We start from the raw sequence: 17,026 nt of genomic DNA, 5'->3' as shown, positions 1-17,026 counted from the left end.
ATATTTCCCCTCTCACCATAGAGCACTTCCCTAACCACCCTGCATAAGGTAAGCCAGCCTCCCATTAACATCTGGCATAATTTCCTTTAAATTTCTTTCATGGCATTTAATAATTTTTAAATTATCTTGTTCACTTGTTGAATTTTTTTCTCCCACCCGGTATTCCTTGCTTATTACTCTATTGCTGCCTCTTGAAGCATATTAAGAATGCTCACATTAATTTACAAAGTTTAACTACAGTAACTTTAAAATTTTCTTTTAATTTTTGACTGTGTCCCAAGGTTTGTGGGGTCTTAGTTCCCTGATCAGAGATGAAACCAGTGTTCTTGGCAGTGAAAGTGCAGAGTGCTAACCACTGGACCTCCAGGGAATTCCCATTAATTGTAATAATTGTTGAACAGAGATTATATTCACATTTAACAGTAAACAAGGTATACAATGAATGTTGTTCTTCCCATGACTTACTTCCCAGAAACACAATTCCCTCCCTGGAAATTATCTATTACCACTTTCTTCACACTTGAGTTTCTAATCTACATTCTACTCAATTTAGAATTTTTTTGAGAACTTTTTACCTTATTTATTTATTTATAGCTGTGCTGGTCTTTGTTGCAGCTAGTGGGCTTTTTCTCTAGTTGTGGTGAGGCAGGGCTACTCTAGTTGCTGTGCATAGACTTATTGTGGTGGTTTCTCTTGTTGCTGAGCACAGACTCTAGGAGCTTCAGTAGTTCAGCTTATGGGCTCTAGAGTTTGGGCTCAACAGATCTGGTGCAGGGGCTTAGTTGCCCCTTGGCATGCGGAATCTTCGTTCCTCGACCAGGGATCAGACCCATGTACCTTGCATTGGATCAAGGATTCTTAACCACTGGACCACCAGAGCAGTCCCTTCAATTTAGAATTTTTAAGCCTTAGGATGTGCTGACGAACAGACAGTGTTCTACAGGACCCTGTAAAAATGGCCGGTGGCTCAGAGAATAAAGCATATGCCTGCAATGTGGGAGACCCAGGTTCAATTCCTGGGCTGGGAAGATCCCCTGGAGAAGGAAATGGCAACCTACTCCAGTACCCTTGCCGGGTAAGTCCCATGGACAGAGAAGCCTGGTAGGCTACAGTCCATGGGGTCGCAAAGGGTCGGACACGACTGAGCGACTTCACTTTCACTTTCACTAAAAATGGCCAGTAGTTTAAAAAGAATTTTTTTGGTCACACTACCTGGCGGGTGGGATCTTATTTGCCCAACCAGGGCTGGAACCCAGTGCCCTCTGCAATGGAATCACTGGATCATCAGGGAAGTCCCAAGGCCAGCAATTTTAATAATTTCCATAAAAGTGTGGGCTGAGGGATTTACTACTTCCTTTTCCTCTTTTGAACAGCTCCTAAGGACCCCAGGAGACGAGAGCATTTCCACAAGTCTCTCTTTCAGTATTTCCGGTTCCCAGGTAACCCAGGCTCCCTAGCTTGACAGTTACCATGGCTCCGGTCGCTGTACGTCATTCTCCGGCGCTGGATGATGACGTAATCAGTTCCGGCGCTCTCCTAGGGCGGGGGAGCAAGGTATAGGAGAAAACTTAGCTATTAGTGTAGCAGGGTCATGAAGAAGAGGCGGCGGCGGGAGATCCCGGGCGGTGGCTGGGGCGCACAATTGCGGTAGCTGGCCGCTGGGCTGGTGGTGTGGCTTTGTGAGAAGGGCGTAGTTCCTAAAGCCCTCTCGGGGCAGCGGCCGGGGCTCGGGGCTGCGAGCGGCCCTGGGGCCGCCTCCCCGGGCCCCCTGGCTCCGCCATGTTCCGCAGGGCACGCCTTAGCGTGAAGCCGAATGTCAGGCCCGGAGCAGGCGCCAGGGCCTCCACCGCCCCCAATTCCCAGCGTGAACAAGAACCTCCAAGGCCGCAGGAGCCTGCCGCGGCCTCTGCTCCGAAGCCTCCGGAATCCACAGATGTGCCCCCGGTGGACTTCGGGGAAGCGGAGCCCCAAGACAAGACTCCCAAGAGCAGGTAAGTGCTCGCAGAGGGGAGCATTTTCATTTGCCCCCGCCTCTCCGGGCGCTTCACATGGAAGCTGAGCAAAGAAAGTTTACCGTAGAAGTACTCGCTCGCTTGCACTAAGCCTGACAGTTGAGGCCCACGAACACGCTTCCAAGTGCAGTTGGTCCCTCTGACCACGGTGTGGCAGGTGTGGGTTTTGTTACAAGGTATAGATTCTCGGGGAGAGGACCATGTCTTCAAGTGGTGGTGGGAGGAATCCCGGTCTAGCAGTCTTCGGGAAAACTCACACGTGGTACTATTCATTAGAGCATTTAGGTTACCACTGTTTTCATCCTTTTGAAGTACATTGTAGGGGTAAGCTTTTTTTTTTTATCTTAAAAACATTTATTTTTAAAAGAAAAGCAGTATTATTTTGATTCTGCTGATTTATGTTAGTGGAAAGGAGGTTTGGTTACTTGTTTTGATTTGTGGGTGTGTCCCTTTAACTATGGTGAACCTGTTTTCTGAACAGAAAAGCATGTATCATGTACCACATTTGGATTCAGGATTCTTCTACTTAATTTTACAATTTATAGACTTTGCTTAGGCAGAATTTACTCATCTGCAAAATGGGGATAACTCTCACTTCAAGAGTTATTGTGGAGATTAGAGATAACTGATAAAAACTATCTTGCACAGGACATGTGGAATAGTTGACTATCTTTAGGTGTTTAAAGGTGAGGCAGTAAAGTAATTAAAATTAAGATATGTTAAACTAATAATGACCTCTGTTTCTATACTATAAATGTGAGGGGAACCAATGAAAATCAACCCTATTAAATAACAGTGAGATGGCATAAATTTCGTTTATATTGTGACAGGAAGGTGACAGTTTCTTTTTTATTCCTTTTTTTGACTTGACTTCTTCTGTTGATCTTAAACTGGTACTTAGTAATTTCCAAGTTTTTACATGAGTTTGTTTCAGAATTTCTCCCAACAATGGAATACAAATAGCAGTTACTGTAGTGTTGAGACCAGCTGCAGTTGGCATTGTTCCTGGGCTTCAGCTGTTAAATTAATAAAGTTCACAGAGATAATGTTAAGTACATGTGATGCATGATTATTGATAATTTACAAAATTACTCATTCTGTTGTCTTGATCTGTTTAAATTCAAGAATACAGCTTTCTTAGACTTGACATTTTGGGAATATGCGTTTTTTTAATCCTATATTTCCTATTTTGGGGGTGGGTCTTTGCTAATTGTAAGAGCCCATAGATTGTATGTTGTTCTTATTGCAATCTCTGTTTAAGTCATTGATTTTTAATAATTGATTATGACTTTAATAATCCAAAAGGCTTTGCTGTTTTGGATTTTTGTCAGACTAGTTTTTAAGACTAGAATGTTTCAAAGAAGATCCATAATGCCATTTTTTTTTTCTTTTTAAATATCCACAGTGTTGAAAAGACTGATGATGGGAAGGATGTTGAAGAATCCAGTAAGCCTTCCTTTACTGTTTCACAGAAAAGAAAGCGAATACCAAGTACTTCTAGTCTGGTCAAACCTAGTGTCAGTGTTCCTTCAGAACCTCATCCTTTATCTACAGTTAATCAAGAAGCTCCACAGCCAAACCCTGTTCCAACAAAAGAGAAACAGCCATGTTCAGACAGATACCGAATATACAAAGCCCAGAAACTGAGGGAAATGTTAAAAGAAGAATTGAGGAAAGAGAAGGTATGATAGAAAAATCAGAATTTTGACTGTTGCCTGCTAGGTTTCTGTTTTTATGTTAGTCGACTGTCATTTGGAGGAAAAATAAGCATCTGTAACATTAAAAAATTTTTTTTATTTGGCTGTGGTGAACCTTGGTTTGACCTTCGCTGCAACTTACGGGATCTTTAGTTGCGGCATGTGGACTCTTGAGTTGTAGCATGTGGGATCTAGTTTCCAGACCAGGGATGGGACCCCAGGCCCTCTTCCTTGGGAGCAGAGTCTTAGCCACTCGACCACCAGGGAAGTCCCAAGCATCTGTAGCATTTCGATGTGGGAAACAAAACCAAATAAGATCCCTCGTATTAATAGAGTATCTCCCTTTGTTAAGAGAATGATTGAGAAGCACAATGGAGTTATAAGCTATTTTTGCCCCTATATTAATTTTTCTGTATTTTATTCATCTATATCTTTCATTGTTTTTGGAGGCCACAGATTGAAGTTTCACATTTGCACACACACATATACAGATACACAAACAAATATATTTATAAACTAATCCTTCAGTGAGATTTTTCACAAGGATGTCCAATTGAGTTACATTCATTTGAATTATGACACATGTAGTTGAGCAAAATGAATTGGTAACATTTTCTAAATTGCTGCTGCTGCTGCTGCTGTCACTTCATTCGTGTCCGACGCTGTGCAACCCCATAGATGGCAGCCCACCAGGCTCCCCCGTCTCTGGGATTCTCCAGGCAAGAACACTGGAGTGGGTTGCCATTTCCTTCTCCAGTGCATGAAAGTGAAAAGTGAAAGTGAAGTCCCACAGTTGTGTCCGACTGTTAGCAACTCCATAGATGGCAGCCCACCAGGCTCCGTCCATGGGATTTTCCAGGCAAGAGTCCTGGAGTGGGGTGCCATTGCCTTCTCCATTTCTAAACTGACAATATGGGAAATTATGAATGGGGGAAATATGTGTGTATACGTATAATAGAGTCTGCATTCTTTTTCTGAGAGTGCAATGTAACAGAGAAGTGAAACATATAACCTCTAGAGTTTGATACTTAAGGGCTGGACTTCAGAGTCCTCCCTTACTATTAATATGTGATGTTGAACAATTTAGGTAATCTTCCATGTCTGTTTTCTCATTTGTAAAATAGATTGGTAATAGTATCCATCTCATTGGAAGGTTGTGAAGCATAAATGAGTTAATACGGGTAAAACACATTTAGACTAGTGTCTACCAATTAGGAAGCCTGACAAATGTCAACTTTTATTATTAGTTTGTAGAGTGCCTCCCTTTTTAACTAAGAGAAAGGCCCTTATCTTGGTGCTTTTTTTTTTTTTTGGCCACGCCTTGAGGCTTGCAGGATCTTAGTTCCCTGTCCAGGGACTGAACCCTCGCTCTCGGCAGTGAAGCGTGGAGTCCTACCCACTGGCCCTCCAGCGAAGTCCTTCCTCGTGCATTATGTCTATCTCATTCAAATACCTCAACGGTGTGAAGTGGCTGTCACTATTTATTTAGGAGGAAATAAGCTCCGGGAGGTTTAACATGCTAATCAGTTTATAAAACTTTTCCTGAAATTAGGCATAATTGTTATGGGAATAATAGACTCAATAATACGCTTGCAATGAATGTAGTAAAGGGCTTATACTTAAATATGTATGTCTAAAAATCTCTTTTTAAAATTTTTAAAAATTTATGTATTTTTTTTTTTTTGGCCCCCACCAGGAATTGAACAGTGTCTCCTGCAGTGGAAGCACAGAGTCTTAACCACTGGACTGCCAGGGAATTCCCCTAAAGTACTTCTATATTTGTCAAATAACAGTGCGTCTCTGTGTGTTTGTGTGTCTAGAAGCAATGGAAAAACAAGTATGCCGTAAATGAAACTCAAAGGCCACCGGATCGTTCCAAAATGACTATGAGAGACTTCATATATTATCTACCAGAAAGCAATCCAATGACGTAAGTCGTCTTTATTTCTATTTTACTTTCTTTGGGTATGTAGTGATTTAAGTATCACTTTTAGAGTTCATGTTTTCCAAAAACATGTTGATGAAATGTTTAGCACATGTGATGTCCATTTGGATAAGAATTTTATAACAAAAATTAGTGTTATTTCAGGTAACTATTTTCTTGGGATGGTAAATGATGACCTTTACCTCTGAGATTAAAAACAACTTTCCTTTGTTAATATTACCAAGATGCAGTAAAAACCAGCTAAACAGCTTTTCTCTAATCTGGATTGCCATTTATATTTTTTACATACTATAATGTGGTCTGAAGGGGTGATGTAACTTTTATACCCTACCTCCTAATTAATATAGCAACATTTGATTAACCAATCCTACAAGAACAAAACTTCTTTGATCAAAGTTAGTCTGGGGAGGCAGAGAGATTATAATAAATCTCCTCACTGTTGTGTTGTTGATGGTGTAGGGGGTGAGTGTAGGTAGCTGCTGCTGCTGCTAAGTCGCTTCAGTCGTGTCCGACTCTGTGTGACCCCATAGACGGCAGCCCACCAGGCTCCTCCGTCCATGGGATTCTCCAGGCAAGAACACTGGAGTGGGGTGCCATGCCTTCTCCAGAGTGTAGAAGTAGTGGCATATTTTCAGTGCAGCCTGTTTCACATTCAGCAGGTCTTTGGCCTACTTGAGGGAAGGGCCGGAAACCGAGATCGTTTGACATCTAGGAGTTGGAAACAAGCCACCTAGGTTGCTTCATGCTTTTGCTGAGGAATTGAGGGAAGAGTGTTTCCTTCTTAAGGCCTAACAAATTATATATATTGATAACAAAAGTTTCTGAGTGAAAAATTGAGTGTAAGACCACACCATCATTAGTGGTAGTGTTATGGTATAATCATAAAAAAGATTGCAAGTTAAAATTATTTGCTTCTTGCCTCAGATGGAATTGACAAACTGTAAATTACTTGTTTATTAAAAGGTATGTTTTTATTTGTGTTTGGTAGTTCTTCACTGGAGCAGGAAAAGAAAACTGAAAAATCATCGACACCAGTCCGAACACGAGAGTAAGCATCTCATCTGTTTTGAATGTATTCTGTCATAAGTACATTAAAAAAAATGAAATCAAATGATTCTTCCTATTTTAGTTAAATTACACGTGATAGGAATTTTTAGACTCACAACAAGAATAAAAGCTGTTTGATTTAAATCAATATGAAAGCCTCACACTATGTATTTGTACTTTGTGTGTTACATATATAAATAGTATTATGATTTTAAAGTTTTTATACTTAAAAAGGATTTACTTTTAGAATAATGATACTCATATGGTAAAAATTCAAAGGGAACTAAAGTACTGAGAAAAACTTTCTGACTGTTTTCTGCCACCTAATCCTTCCTGAAAGCAACAAATGTTACCACACTTTAAATGTATCTTTCTAGTCTAGTCTGTGTCTCTCCAAGCAAACCTATTTTTTTTCTATTTCCTTTTCTTTTCTTTGTTTTCCGTTTTCCCCTTTTGCCTTTTCTTTTTCTGTTTTTCCTTTTTTTTTCCTTAGCATTTTGTACATACTGTCCTTCAATAGGTATAGTTTTGACACCACTACAGAGTCCCTTTTTGCATGCATGCTTTCACTGTCATATATATTAGTTTATTCCTAGGAAATGTCTGCAAAAAGGACTTTCCTGGTGGTCCAGCGGGTAAGACCCTGTGCTTCCACTGCAGGGGTGTGGGTTCAGTCCCTCATCAAGGAACCAAGATCCCATGTGCCACATGGCACGCCCAAAAATGAACCCATGTGCCACATGGCATGGTCCAAAAATGGAGAAGAAATCCCTCCTAAGACCTTGGAAGTTATCGTGGACTTGTAATTGTGGAAAAATAGCAGAAACATTGGGATTTATTATTTCAAGTAATAATCCTTAAGTAATGATTACTTTTGGGGGGTGGGGTGGATCATACCACACAGCTCGTGGGATCTTAGTTCTGTGACCAGGGGTTGAACATAGGCCAGGGCAGTGAATGTGCCTAGTCCTAACTACTGGACTGCCAGGGAATTCCCTGTCGTGACTAATCTTTTTCTTAGAATCTGCATTGTTTTATTTTTTAATTAATTAATTATTTTGGCTTCCCTGGGTCTTTGTCTCTCCTCGGGCTTTCTCTAGTTGCAGTTGAACAGGGGCTGCTGTTCAGTGCAGTGTGTGGGCTTTCTCACTGTGGTGACTTCCCTTGCAGAGCACAGGCTAGGCGGGCAGGCTTCAGTAGTTGCAGCATGCAGGCTTAGTAGTTGGGGCTCGTGGGCTTAGCTACTCTGGGACATGTGGAGTCTTCCTGGACTAGAGATTGAACTCCTGTCCTTTGCATTGGCAGGTGGATTCTTATCCACTGTCGGGAGGTCCAGAAATAGGCTTTGTTTTTACAGGTTTATAGGTTATGCTTCTTTCAGTAAGACCTTAAAGTGATAATCTAATTGAATGGAAAGTGTATGAAATTTGGAACCGTTATCTGGGATACTGTGTTTGGCTTCTTGGTCTACTCTGATTGTTGTGTAGTCTAGAGCAACAGTAATTTATCGTCTCCAAACATCAAATGGGTGTGAAAATCTAACCCCCAAGGATTGTTCTGAAGAGGTAATAAAATGATCTGGAAATTAATTCTGTATGCCTTATTTTTTATTAATTTTATAATATCTGTATGGTTTACTCCAGTGCTCGGTTGAGACAGAATAGATGAGCATTTATTTATCGTTTCAAAGAGAGTAAAGACTTCTGTGAAATGCTACTAGATTTGAGGAAATCTTATAGCCATGGTCTCAATAACACATAGTATTTTCAGTGAGGTTATAGTGAAAGTGGGAAATAGCTATTAACAGAAGGTTGAAGGTGCAATAGTTTGTTTTAGAAGTTCATAGTATTCAGGGGATGTTTCTGATGGCTGTATGAACTAACCTACCTTGGCATTCGGTAGGCAAGAAAGCAAGACTACTCCTGATGGTGAAGATAACGACGAAGTAGAAGAAGAGTTGGATGATGGGCCCTTGCTGGTTCCTCGAGTAAAAGTGGCAGAAGATGGGTCTATTATTTTGGATGAAGAAAGGTAAGTTAAGAGAGAGAGAGATTGTGGTTTTGAGAACAAATGAGTTTTGTCTAATGAGCAAGATTGAGTTTCTGTATTTCACACTGTCACGTTGACTGACGTTTATTTTTGCGTAATAGATGTTATAAATAGAAGGGTGGGTTATATTTGTTTATAATTTTTAGCAATTTTTTATAATTGTGTCCTTTATATGAGAAGATGGTACTGCTGACCTGCCACCCACTTATCTACTACCATTGTTTTACTAATTTTACTGGTAGTTGAAATGAGCTATTGAACTAATCACACGCTGTCCGCAACTAAGAATACATTTCAATGATTAATTCGGCCTTGATGTCAGTACTTATTAACTATTACCATATTCTGGTTGTGGTGTTAACTGTTGAAAATTCAGTGAAACATATTTTTTGGTTTTTAATTAACTTTCTGGTTTAATTTCTTAGTTATAACATTAAATTTCTCAAATTTGGCAGTATGAAACTTACTTCTCTTTTCAATGTGTGTTTCTTAAAAAAAGAAGATAAACTAGTTAGGGAAAAAAAAAAAAGAGGGATGGAAGTCTCCTTACAGTTTAATTAATAATTGTTTTACAGGATATAAATTCTATGATAAATGAAAATATAATGCTGTTAATAATAGCTGTTTATGCATGTTGTTTTCCACTATTTTGTGATGATGATTTTATTAAATTGTTAAAAGCATATTTAACTGCTTTGTGTGGAGGAATATAAAATGTAAATATAAAGTGTTTATATTTCTCAGTATCCCCTATTGGGTATTGCATGATAAGATATGTTAAATGTAGGAGACATACAGAAGTCAGTAAAAAACAGTTATTTAGTTGGCCCAGAGATATTTTACAGATTTATATTGCTGCTAAGGATTTTGAAATCAGGTTGGCATTAATTTTTGCTCCCTAGCAATCACATTTTAAATGAAAATTGGCAGATTCTTAGAAAATATGCATACTTCAAATGTATATTACTTTTTTGTTTTTTTGTGTTATACTTTTGATGTGGTTTTTGGCATGGTAAATTTCAGAATATAACTATTAAATCTCATTTACTGTTTGTTTCCTTGCATGTTTAGTGTGGATCTATTTAAAAATGTTTCTTTCAGTTTAACTGTAGAAGTTTTAAGGACAAAAGGTCCCTGTGTTGTTGAGGAAAATGACCCCATATTTGAGCGTGGTTCTACAACTACATATTCCAGCTTTAGGAAAAGCTACTACTCTAAACCATGGTCAAATAAAGGTAACTGATTTTCATTTTAAACTATGTAGATTATTTATTGGAAATGAAGTGAATTTGTTTCTTGGTTTCTGTGTTATACCAGGTATCCCCTGAGTAAAAAAAAATAAAATGCAAACCAGCTAGTTTTTTTCTCTAGCTAATTTTATTGGCACCTTTCCCCTGTCTCCCACCATAGAACTATGCCTCTGACTTTATCTTAGACATCTTTTTAGGGGTTAGCCTTATGATCATTTCAGGTGGAATATTCTTCATTGTCAAATCCTTGTGCAGCAAATATCATTTTAATGAAAAATTACCAATATTTTTAATGCTCATAATAATATTCTACCTCACTATTGTATAATACAGTCTTTAATGATAAAAAGTACATGTAAAAAAGTATATATTACCTACTGCATGTTGTTTGTTTTACTTAATTTTTATTGTAAAAATAATACAGTTTGTTTTGGGAAAAAATTCAGACACAACAGAGTAATACAGAATGAATTTCTGACTTCCCCAGTCCTGTTCTCTTGAGGCTAGTTCTGTTCTTGAGTATTTTTCTGGCTACTTTCCTTTCTTTTTTTTTTTTTTAACTTTTTTTTTTTTTTTAAATTTTAAAATCTTTAATTCTTACATGCGTTCCCAAACATGAACCCCCCTCCCACCTCCCTTACTTTCCTTTCATGTACACATCTTAGTTGCTTACATACCAGCAATATACTGGTTCTTTTTTTTTTTTTTTTTAATATGCTAGTTCTGACTGAAAGTTTTCTTCAAGGCACTTGAGACCAGATAGGCAGAATGCCTTTTCAGAAATTCCAGCTACTTTAGTATGAACATGCAAATTTCTTAAACCATATTTTTATATAAAAGTTTAAAGAAGGTGTTTTTAGATCCATGAGGCTTCTTGCAGTAAAATTGAACTATTTCTGTGTATGTGTTCATAGGTATATTTCTGTGATTAAAGATTTGATGGATTTTAATAAGAAACTTCAGTATTGTCAAATTTACTTTTAACTCAAAATATATACTTACGTAGGGCTTCCCCGGTGGCTCAGATGGTAAAAAAGTCTGCCTGCAATGCAGGAGACCCAGGTTTGATCCCAGGGTCGGGAGGATCCCGGAGAAGGAAATTGCAACCCACTCCAGTATTCTTGCCTGGGAAATCCCATGGACAGAGGAGCTTGGTGTGCTACAGTCCATGGGGTTGCAAAAAGTCAAACACGACTGAGCGACTTAACACCTTTATATACTTATGTAAGATTTTTTCCTCTGAAATATTTATAAGATTAATTCTCCATCTTTCTAAATCTTTTATTTTTACAGAGACAGATATGTTTTTTTTAGCCATCAGCATGGTAGGAACTGACTTTTCTATGATTGGACAGCTTTTTCCTCACAGAGCAAGAATAGAAATTAAGGTAAAGTAAACCCATTACATTTGTTGATTGAAAAGAGATTAAAAATTACTGTCTTTTAAACCTTTGGTTGAAATCTCAGTCCATCCTTTTTTACTACTGTTTCTGGTACATCTGTCCTTTATCATTCAAAAAGTAGTGTAGTATATTTCCCAGTCCTAAAATGAGTATTGTCTCTTTAACCCTCAGTATTATGTGTTCTTGTTTATATCTTTCCACTTCTATAATGGATTTGAGGGTGTACCAACAAAGCCAGTGAAACTGAGGTAAAAGTAGAGTTAGATAATGAAGAGGAATAAATGTACCAGAATGCTGGGGTTAAGGATAGATTTTTGAACACAAAAGGTATCTTTGAATTTTCTAGGGAAAGAACATACTGAGTTGTGTAGTTCTCTAATTGTTGCTTTCCTGCTGCTGCTAAGTCCCTTCAGTCGTGTCCGACTCTGTGCGACCCCATAGACGGCAGCCCACCAGGCTCCCCCGTCTCTGGGATTCTCCAGGCAAGAACACTGGAGTGGGTTGCCATTTCCTTCTCCAATGCATGAAAGTGAAAGTAAAGTCACTCAGTTGTGTCCGACTCCTAGGGATCCATGGACTGCAGCCTACCAGGCTCCTCCATCCATGGAATTTTCCAGGCAAGAGTACTGGAGTGGGTTGCCATTGCCTTCTCCCTAGACCACTTTAACTTTGAGGACAACCAGTGATACTTTTCTTTTTTTTTTAAGTAATACTATTAACAACAGCAATGATGTTTATCAATTAGTGCTTAAATATGCCTAAAAGAATGATCTTTCTCTGTCTTACAGTTCTTTTTGTTGAGAAACCTCATCATAAGTTTCCTGGGTTGGAGTGCATTTGAGTGCACACTGTGTTGCTAAAATGCATTTCTAAGTCATAGTGAGATATTTTTGGAGACGGAAATGGCAACCCACTCCAGTATTCTTGCCTGGAGAATTCCAGGGACAGGGGAGCCTGGTAGGCTGCCGTCTATGGGGCCGTACAGAGTCGGATACGACTGAAGCAACTTAGCAGCAGCAGCAGCAGTGAGATTTTTATGCAACCATGGGCTTTCTTTTTCATTAATTAAAAGGACCATTAGGAAAGTTAGATTTTTTTTTGGAAATAGATCTGGCATAGACTGATTTACTGGGAACCATTGTATAGCGTAATGGTCTTTCTATTTCTGTAACAGATGAGGGATCTTTTATATTCTTTATGTTCCTTTTTGAATATTGATCTCTGATACAGTGAGAACAAAATGTTGAAGTGTTTGAAGGCTAGAAGTTGATTGTTTAGGGGAGCTCTTGGATCTGAGTAATTAATGGTAAATCTGTCACTAGACTGTTCATGGGGTTGCAAAGAGTCGCATACGACTGAGTGACTGAACTCTGACACTGTTTCTCTTAAAAATAGTTTAGACTCTTCCCTTAAAAATTTAGTGTGGTCCCAGGAAGTCTTTGGGAAAAGTACAGAAAAGTAAAAATGGACTAGTAAATTATATTGAGTTGCAAATTTTGAACCAACCTTGCATTGCTGTGATAAATCCCAGTTAGTCATACTGTATTCTTTTTATATGTTACTGATTTTTAATATATTTTCTTGAGGATTTTTTGTATCTTTTGTTCATGACAGTATTGGTTTGTAATTTTCTTTTAGTGCCTTTGTGGTTTTGGTACCAGCATTTTGGTGGTCATGGAAAATGAGTTGGAAAGTGTTTGCATCCTGAAATCTGAGAAACTTTATTTAGGATTAGTATTATTTCTCCTCTTAATGTTTGATGTAATTTACCAGTGAAATTGTCTGGGCCTATATTTCCTTTGGAGGAAGGGTTTTCATTATAAATTCAATTTCTTTAATAGAGATATGGGTATTTATATTTTCAGTTTCTTCTTGCGTCAGTCTAGATGCTAAGTTGTTGAATTTATAGGCATAAAAATTTCATACTATTCACTTACCATTTTAATGCTTGTAGGATTTATTGTAGGATATATCTCACTGATTGATGATTTTTCTTTCTCTCTTTTTTTCCCTTGTCTTGCTAAAGGTTTTTGACCTTGCCAGAGTCTTTTAATGAATCAACTTTTAGCTATGTTATCAGTTGTATGTATGTTTTCATTGTTTTTTTTTTTTAAAGTTTAGCATTTCCTTTCTTCAGGCATACCTCATTTTATTGCACTTGACACATACTGCAATTTTTTTTTAAATTAAAGGTTTGATGATGGTTTGTATTTTTTTTCTATTTTTTAACAATAAAGAACTTTTAAATTAAGTATATACGTTGTTTTTCTAGACATAATGCTATTGTACCCCTAACATACTACCTCAGTGTAAGGTAAACAGCTGTTTTGTGCCCTGAGAAACACACAAAAGCCTATGACTCGCTTTATTGCACTGTTCACTTTATTGTAGTGGTCTGGAGCTGAACCCGCAATATCTTCAAGGTTTATGCCTATACTTACTTTGGGTTTAATTTGTCTTATTTTTTTTCCTTAGCTTCCTTAGATGAAAACTTGGAACATAGATTTTAAACTGTTCTTTTTTTAATTGAAGACATTTAAAGCTATATAGTTTCATATAAACTGTAGACTTATAATATCGATAAGCTGTTTTCATTGTCATTCGGTTAAAACTATTGTCTAGTTTCCCTTGTGATTTCTTCCATGACATGCCAGTTATTTAGAAGTGTGTTTAATTCCCAGTGTTGGGACATGTCTAGATATCTTACTGTTATTGTTTTCTTTGCCACTGTGAAAGTCACAGCACGTAATCTGTTAAGATTTCAGTCTTTCTGAAATTTGTTGATTGTCTCTTAAAGCCTGTCGTACTGTCATCTCGGTGAGCGTGCACTTGAAATGAACATGTCTTCTGCAGTTGTTGGGTGTGGTGTTGTCTGAGAGAAGAGTTGATGCCTCTAATCACAGTTACAGATTTGTGTTTCTCCTTTTAAATTGATCAGTTTGGGGTGTGATTTGAACTTCATGTGTATTGAAGTTCTTTTATTGGGTTCATTCACATTTTAGCTTGCTGTTGAATTGATCCTTTTATTAGTAGGAAATGTCCCTATTTATCTTTGCCATCATTCCTTGTCCTAAAACAGGGGTTAGGAGTCCTGATCCTCCTTACAGTCAAGAATATGAGTATAACTTCTGGTTGGCCTTTGGTATCTGTGTTCCCTGTTTCTGGTAGTCCACTTATATGAGTTAGTTTGCGAGACATTGTACTACAGATTACTAATGCTCTGTCCATTGTTTTCCCAGTCTTTTTTCTTTATTTCAGTTGGTTAGTTTCTGTTACCATGTTTATAGATTCACTGATCTTGTCTTCGGCTGTCTTCAATCTGCTGTTAAGTCCATTAGTGAGGGTTTCATTTATGGGATTTCAGCTTGGTTATTTTTCCTAGTTTCCATTCTTCTGCTGAGATTTCTGTATCTGTTCATTCCATATTTTCCTTTGAATTCTTGAACATATTTATAACAGCTGCTTAACTTTCTTGTCAGCTAATTTGAACATCTGAAATCTGTTTCTGTTGACTCTATTTCCTTGACCATGCAGCACCTTTTCCTATCTTTTCTCATGTTTTTTGTGGATTTTTTTTTTTAATTGCAGGCTGGACATGGTGGATAATGTGTTACACAGTGTTTGAATTATGTTTGTTTTTATTTTTTCCTTCAGAGTGTTTATTTCTGTATTGTCAACTCTCCTTATTCTTATGAAGTCTTGGTTTTAGGCTTTCTTAAGACTGATACATACTCTAGGTTTCTCATCTGAATTACAGAAGATAATTTGAGTGACTGTTTTCTGATTTTTCCAAGCACGGTCATGTTATACCATTCTAGATATATAGGGACGAAGATAATTCATTACATATAGTAGATCCCTTGGGGCGCTGGGACTTAAGTCTCATGCTACAACCCTGACTGAGAAAGGCCGCTCTAAGGTGTGACCCTGTCTCTAACTGGTGATTGTTCTGATGTCTGAGCTGAATGTGTGGCTGTTAAACAAAGGTATGATGAACCCTGTCATCTCCCTATGTTACATGGCTTCTAGGATCTTCTTTCTGCTCCCATCCCTGTAGTAGCTATTCTCTACTAGACTTCATGCTCAGGGCGTACGGAGCCCAGATGTGGACCAACCACCTCTGGGATACCTCTACCAGATTCGTGGGACTCCTCTTTAAATAGCTCTCTGCTCTGTAGAACCTGCCTCTGAAGGTACATTACTTCCTCAGCTCAGTGGGATCTCTGGGCTCTGTATGGCCTTTCTCTCTCCTTGGTTAGGAAATTTAGCCCAGGCAGAGAGTCAGGGCGAAAGTTGGTATATCTTTTATGTTTCCCTTCTTTCTGGGATTGTGGAATTGTGGTCTTGCTCTTCCAAGATTGTAGTCTTGTCCAGTGTTTAAAAATAGTTGATGCATTTATTTTGTTCCCTTTTAAAGGTATTTATGATGGGTTGGATGTGTGGAACAAGTCCATTGCCACTTACTTTGTCAAGGCCAGAAGTGGAAGTTATGGGATTTATTTTATGATCATGGAATTTGGCTTACAGTGATTCCTGCATGGATTCAGTGACTAATATCAGGAAATTCCCTGGTGGTCCAGTGGTTGGAACTCTGTGCTTTCACTGCTGGGGCCCAGGTTCGATCCCTGGTCAGGGAACTAAGATCTCACAAGCATGATGAGGCCTAAAAAAGAATGGTTAATATCAACACATTCTTAAAAGTTTTACATTGTTCTGGACTATATTCTCAATTAGATAAAATATGTTGTAGCTATGTTTTAAAATTGAATAATGCCTAAAGCCTATTGGCATTCTTCAGGATGTTTAATGATTGTAGCCTGTCACTTTTTATGTGACTTCTGTTATGTGTAGATATGACTTTTGTTAACTTTTGAGGAAATCTTTACAGAATAATATGATCTTTAAGGGAGAAAGATGATCTGCTTTGGAAACTTCCATTTTACTTGGTAATAAGGGTTAGGAAGAACGGAAAAGAGGAATAATCTGTAGATTGAAAAATGTTAGTCATATAAAAAAATTGTGTCCAACTTTTTGTGACTCCATGGACTGCAACATGCCAGGCCTCTCTGTCCCTCACCATCTCCCAAAGTTTGCCCAAGTTCATGTCCATTGCATCAGTGATGCCATCCAGCCACCTCATCCTCTGACCCCCTCTTCTCCTTCTGCCCTCAGTTTTTGCCAGCATCAGGGACTTTTCCAGTGAGTCAGCTGTTCACATCAGATGACCAAAATACTGGGAAATATAGGAAAGGTTAAACTGTAGAGCCTAATGATGTACCCTTAGATGATAAACAGTAAGGAAGTGCAAGAAAGTGACTGCTTTAAAGTCAGATTAGTGGGTGGTTTCTTTTGGAGGGAAGAAGGGGTCAGTGAAGAGGTTATTGTGTGTGATTTCTCTCTCTCTCTTCAATAATATGATTTTTGTATTCTTAATAAAAGCTTTTAGAGCACTGATCTGTAAAGGGAGAGACTGGCTAATCATTCCCTCCCCTAGGATGTGTGTGTATGTGTGTGCCCTCAGACTTTTGAAGGTCTTGGGATGCACTGAACTTTAAACCTTTACCATCTCCATCTTAAAGGAGGTTATCTGGAATAGAATTGGATCTTAGGATGCACTGAGCCT

General features: G+C 38.3%; 1 protein-coding gene across 5 annotated transcripts in view; it reads left to right on the top strand.

Moving 5' to 3' along the window:
- The first annotated feature begins 1,521 nt into the window (after positions 1 to 1,521).
- BDP1 (B double prime 1, subunit of RNA polymerase III transcription initiation factor IIIB) overlaps positions 1,522 to 17,026 on the top strand; it is an 82,470-nt gene continuing 66,965 nt past the window's right edge. For 4 of the 5 annotated variants that reach the window (XM_060400237.1, XM_012096785.3, XM_012096786.3 and 1 more), the window contains exons 1-7: positions 1,522 to 1,991; positions 3,418 to 3,694; positions 5,530 to 5,639; positions 6,643 to 6,702; positions 8,604 to 8,732; positions 9,852 to 9,985; positions 11,294 to 11,388. In XM_060400237.1, the coding sequence (XP_060256220.1) occupies positions 1,780 to 1,991; positions 3,418 to 3,694; positions 5,530 to 5,639; positions 6,643 to 6,702; positions 8,604 to 8,732; positions 9,852 to 9,985; positions 11,294 to 11,388 (1,017 nt within the window). In that variant the 5' untranslated portion in view covers positions 1,522 to 1,779. The remainder of the gene's footprint in view (positions 1,992 to 3,417; positions 3,695 to 5,529; positions 5,640 to 6,642; positions 6,703 to 8,603; positions 8,733 to 9,851; positions 9,986 to 11,293; positions 11,389 to 17,026) is intronic. The other variant, XM_027980020.2, reaches the window with a different exon arrangement.

This window comes from Ovis aries, chromosome 16 (genome assembly GCF_016772045.2).
Source record: "Ovis aries strain OAR_USU_Benz2616 breed Rambouillet chromosome 16, ARS-UI_Ramb_v3.0, whole genome shotgun sequence".
Taxonomy (NCBI): domain Eukaryota; kingdom Metazoa; phylum Chordata; class Mammalia; order Artiodactyla; family Bovidae; genus Ovis; species Ovis aries.
Note: the sequence above shows the minus strand (reverse complement) of the source record. Positions and strands in the feature narration are given on the sequence as shown.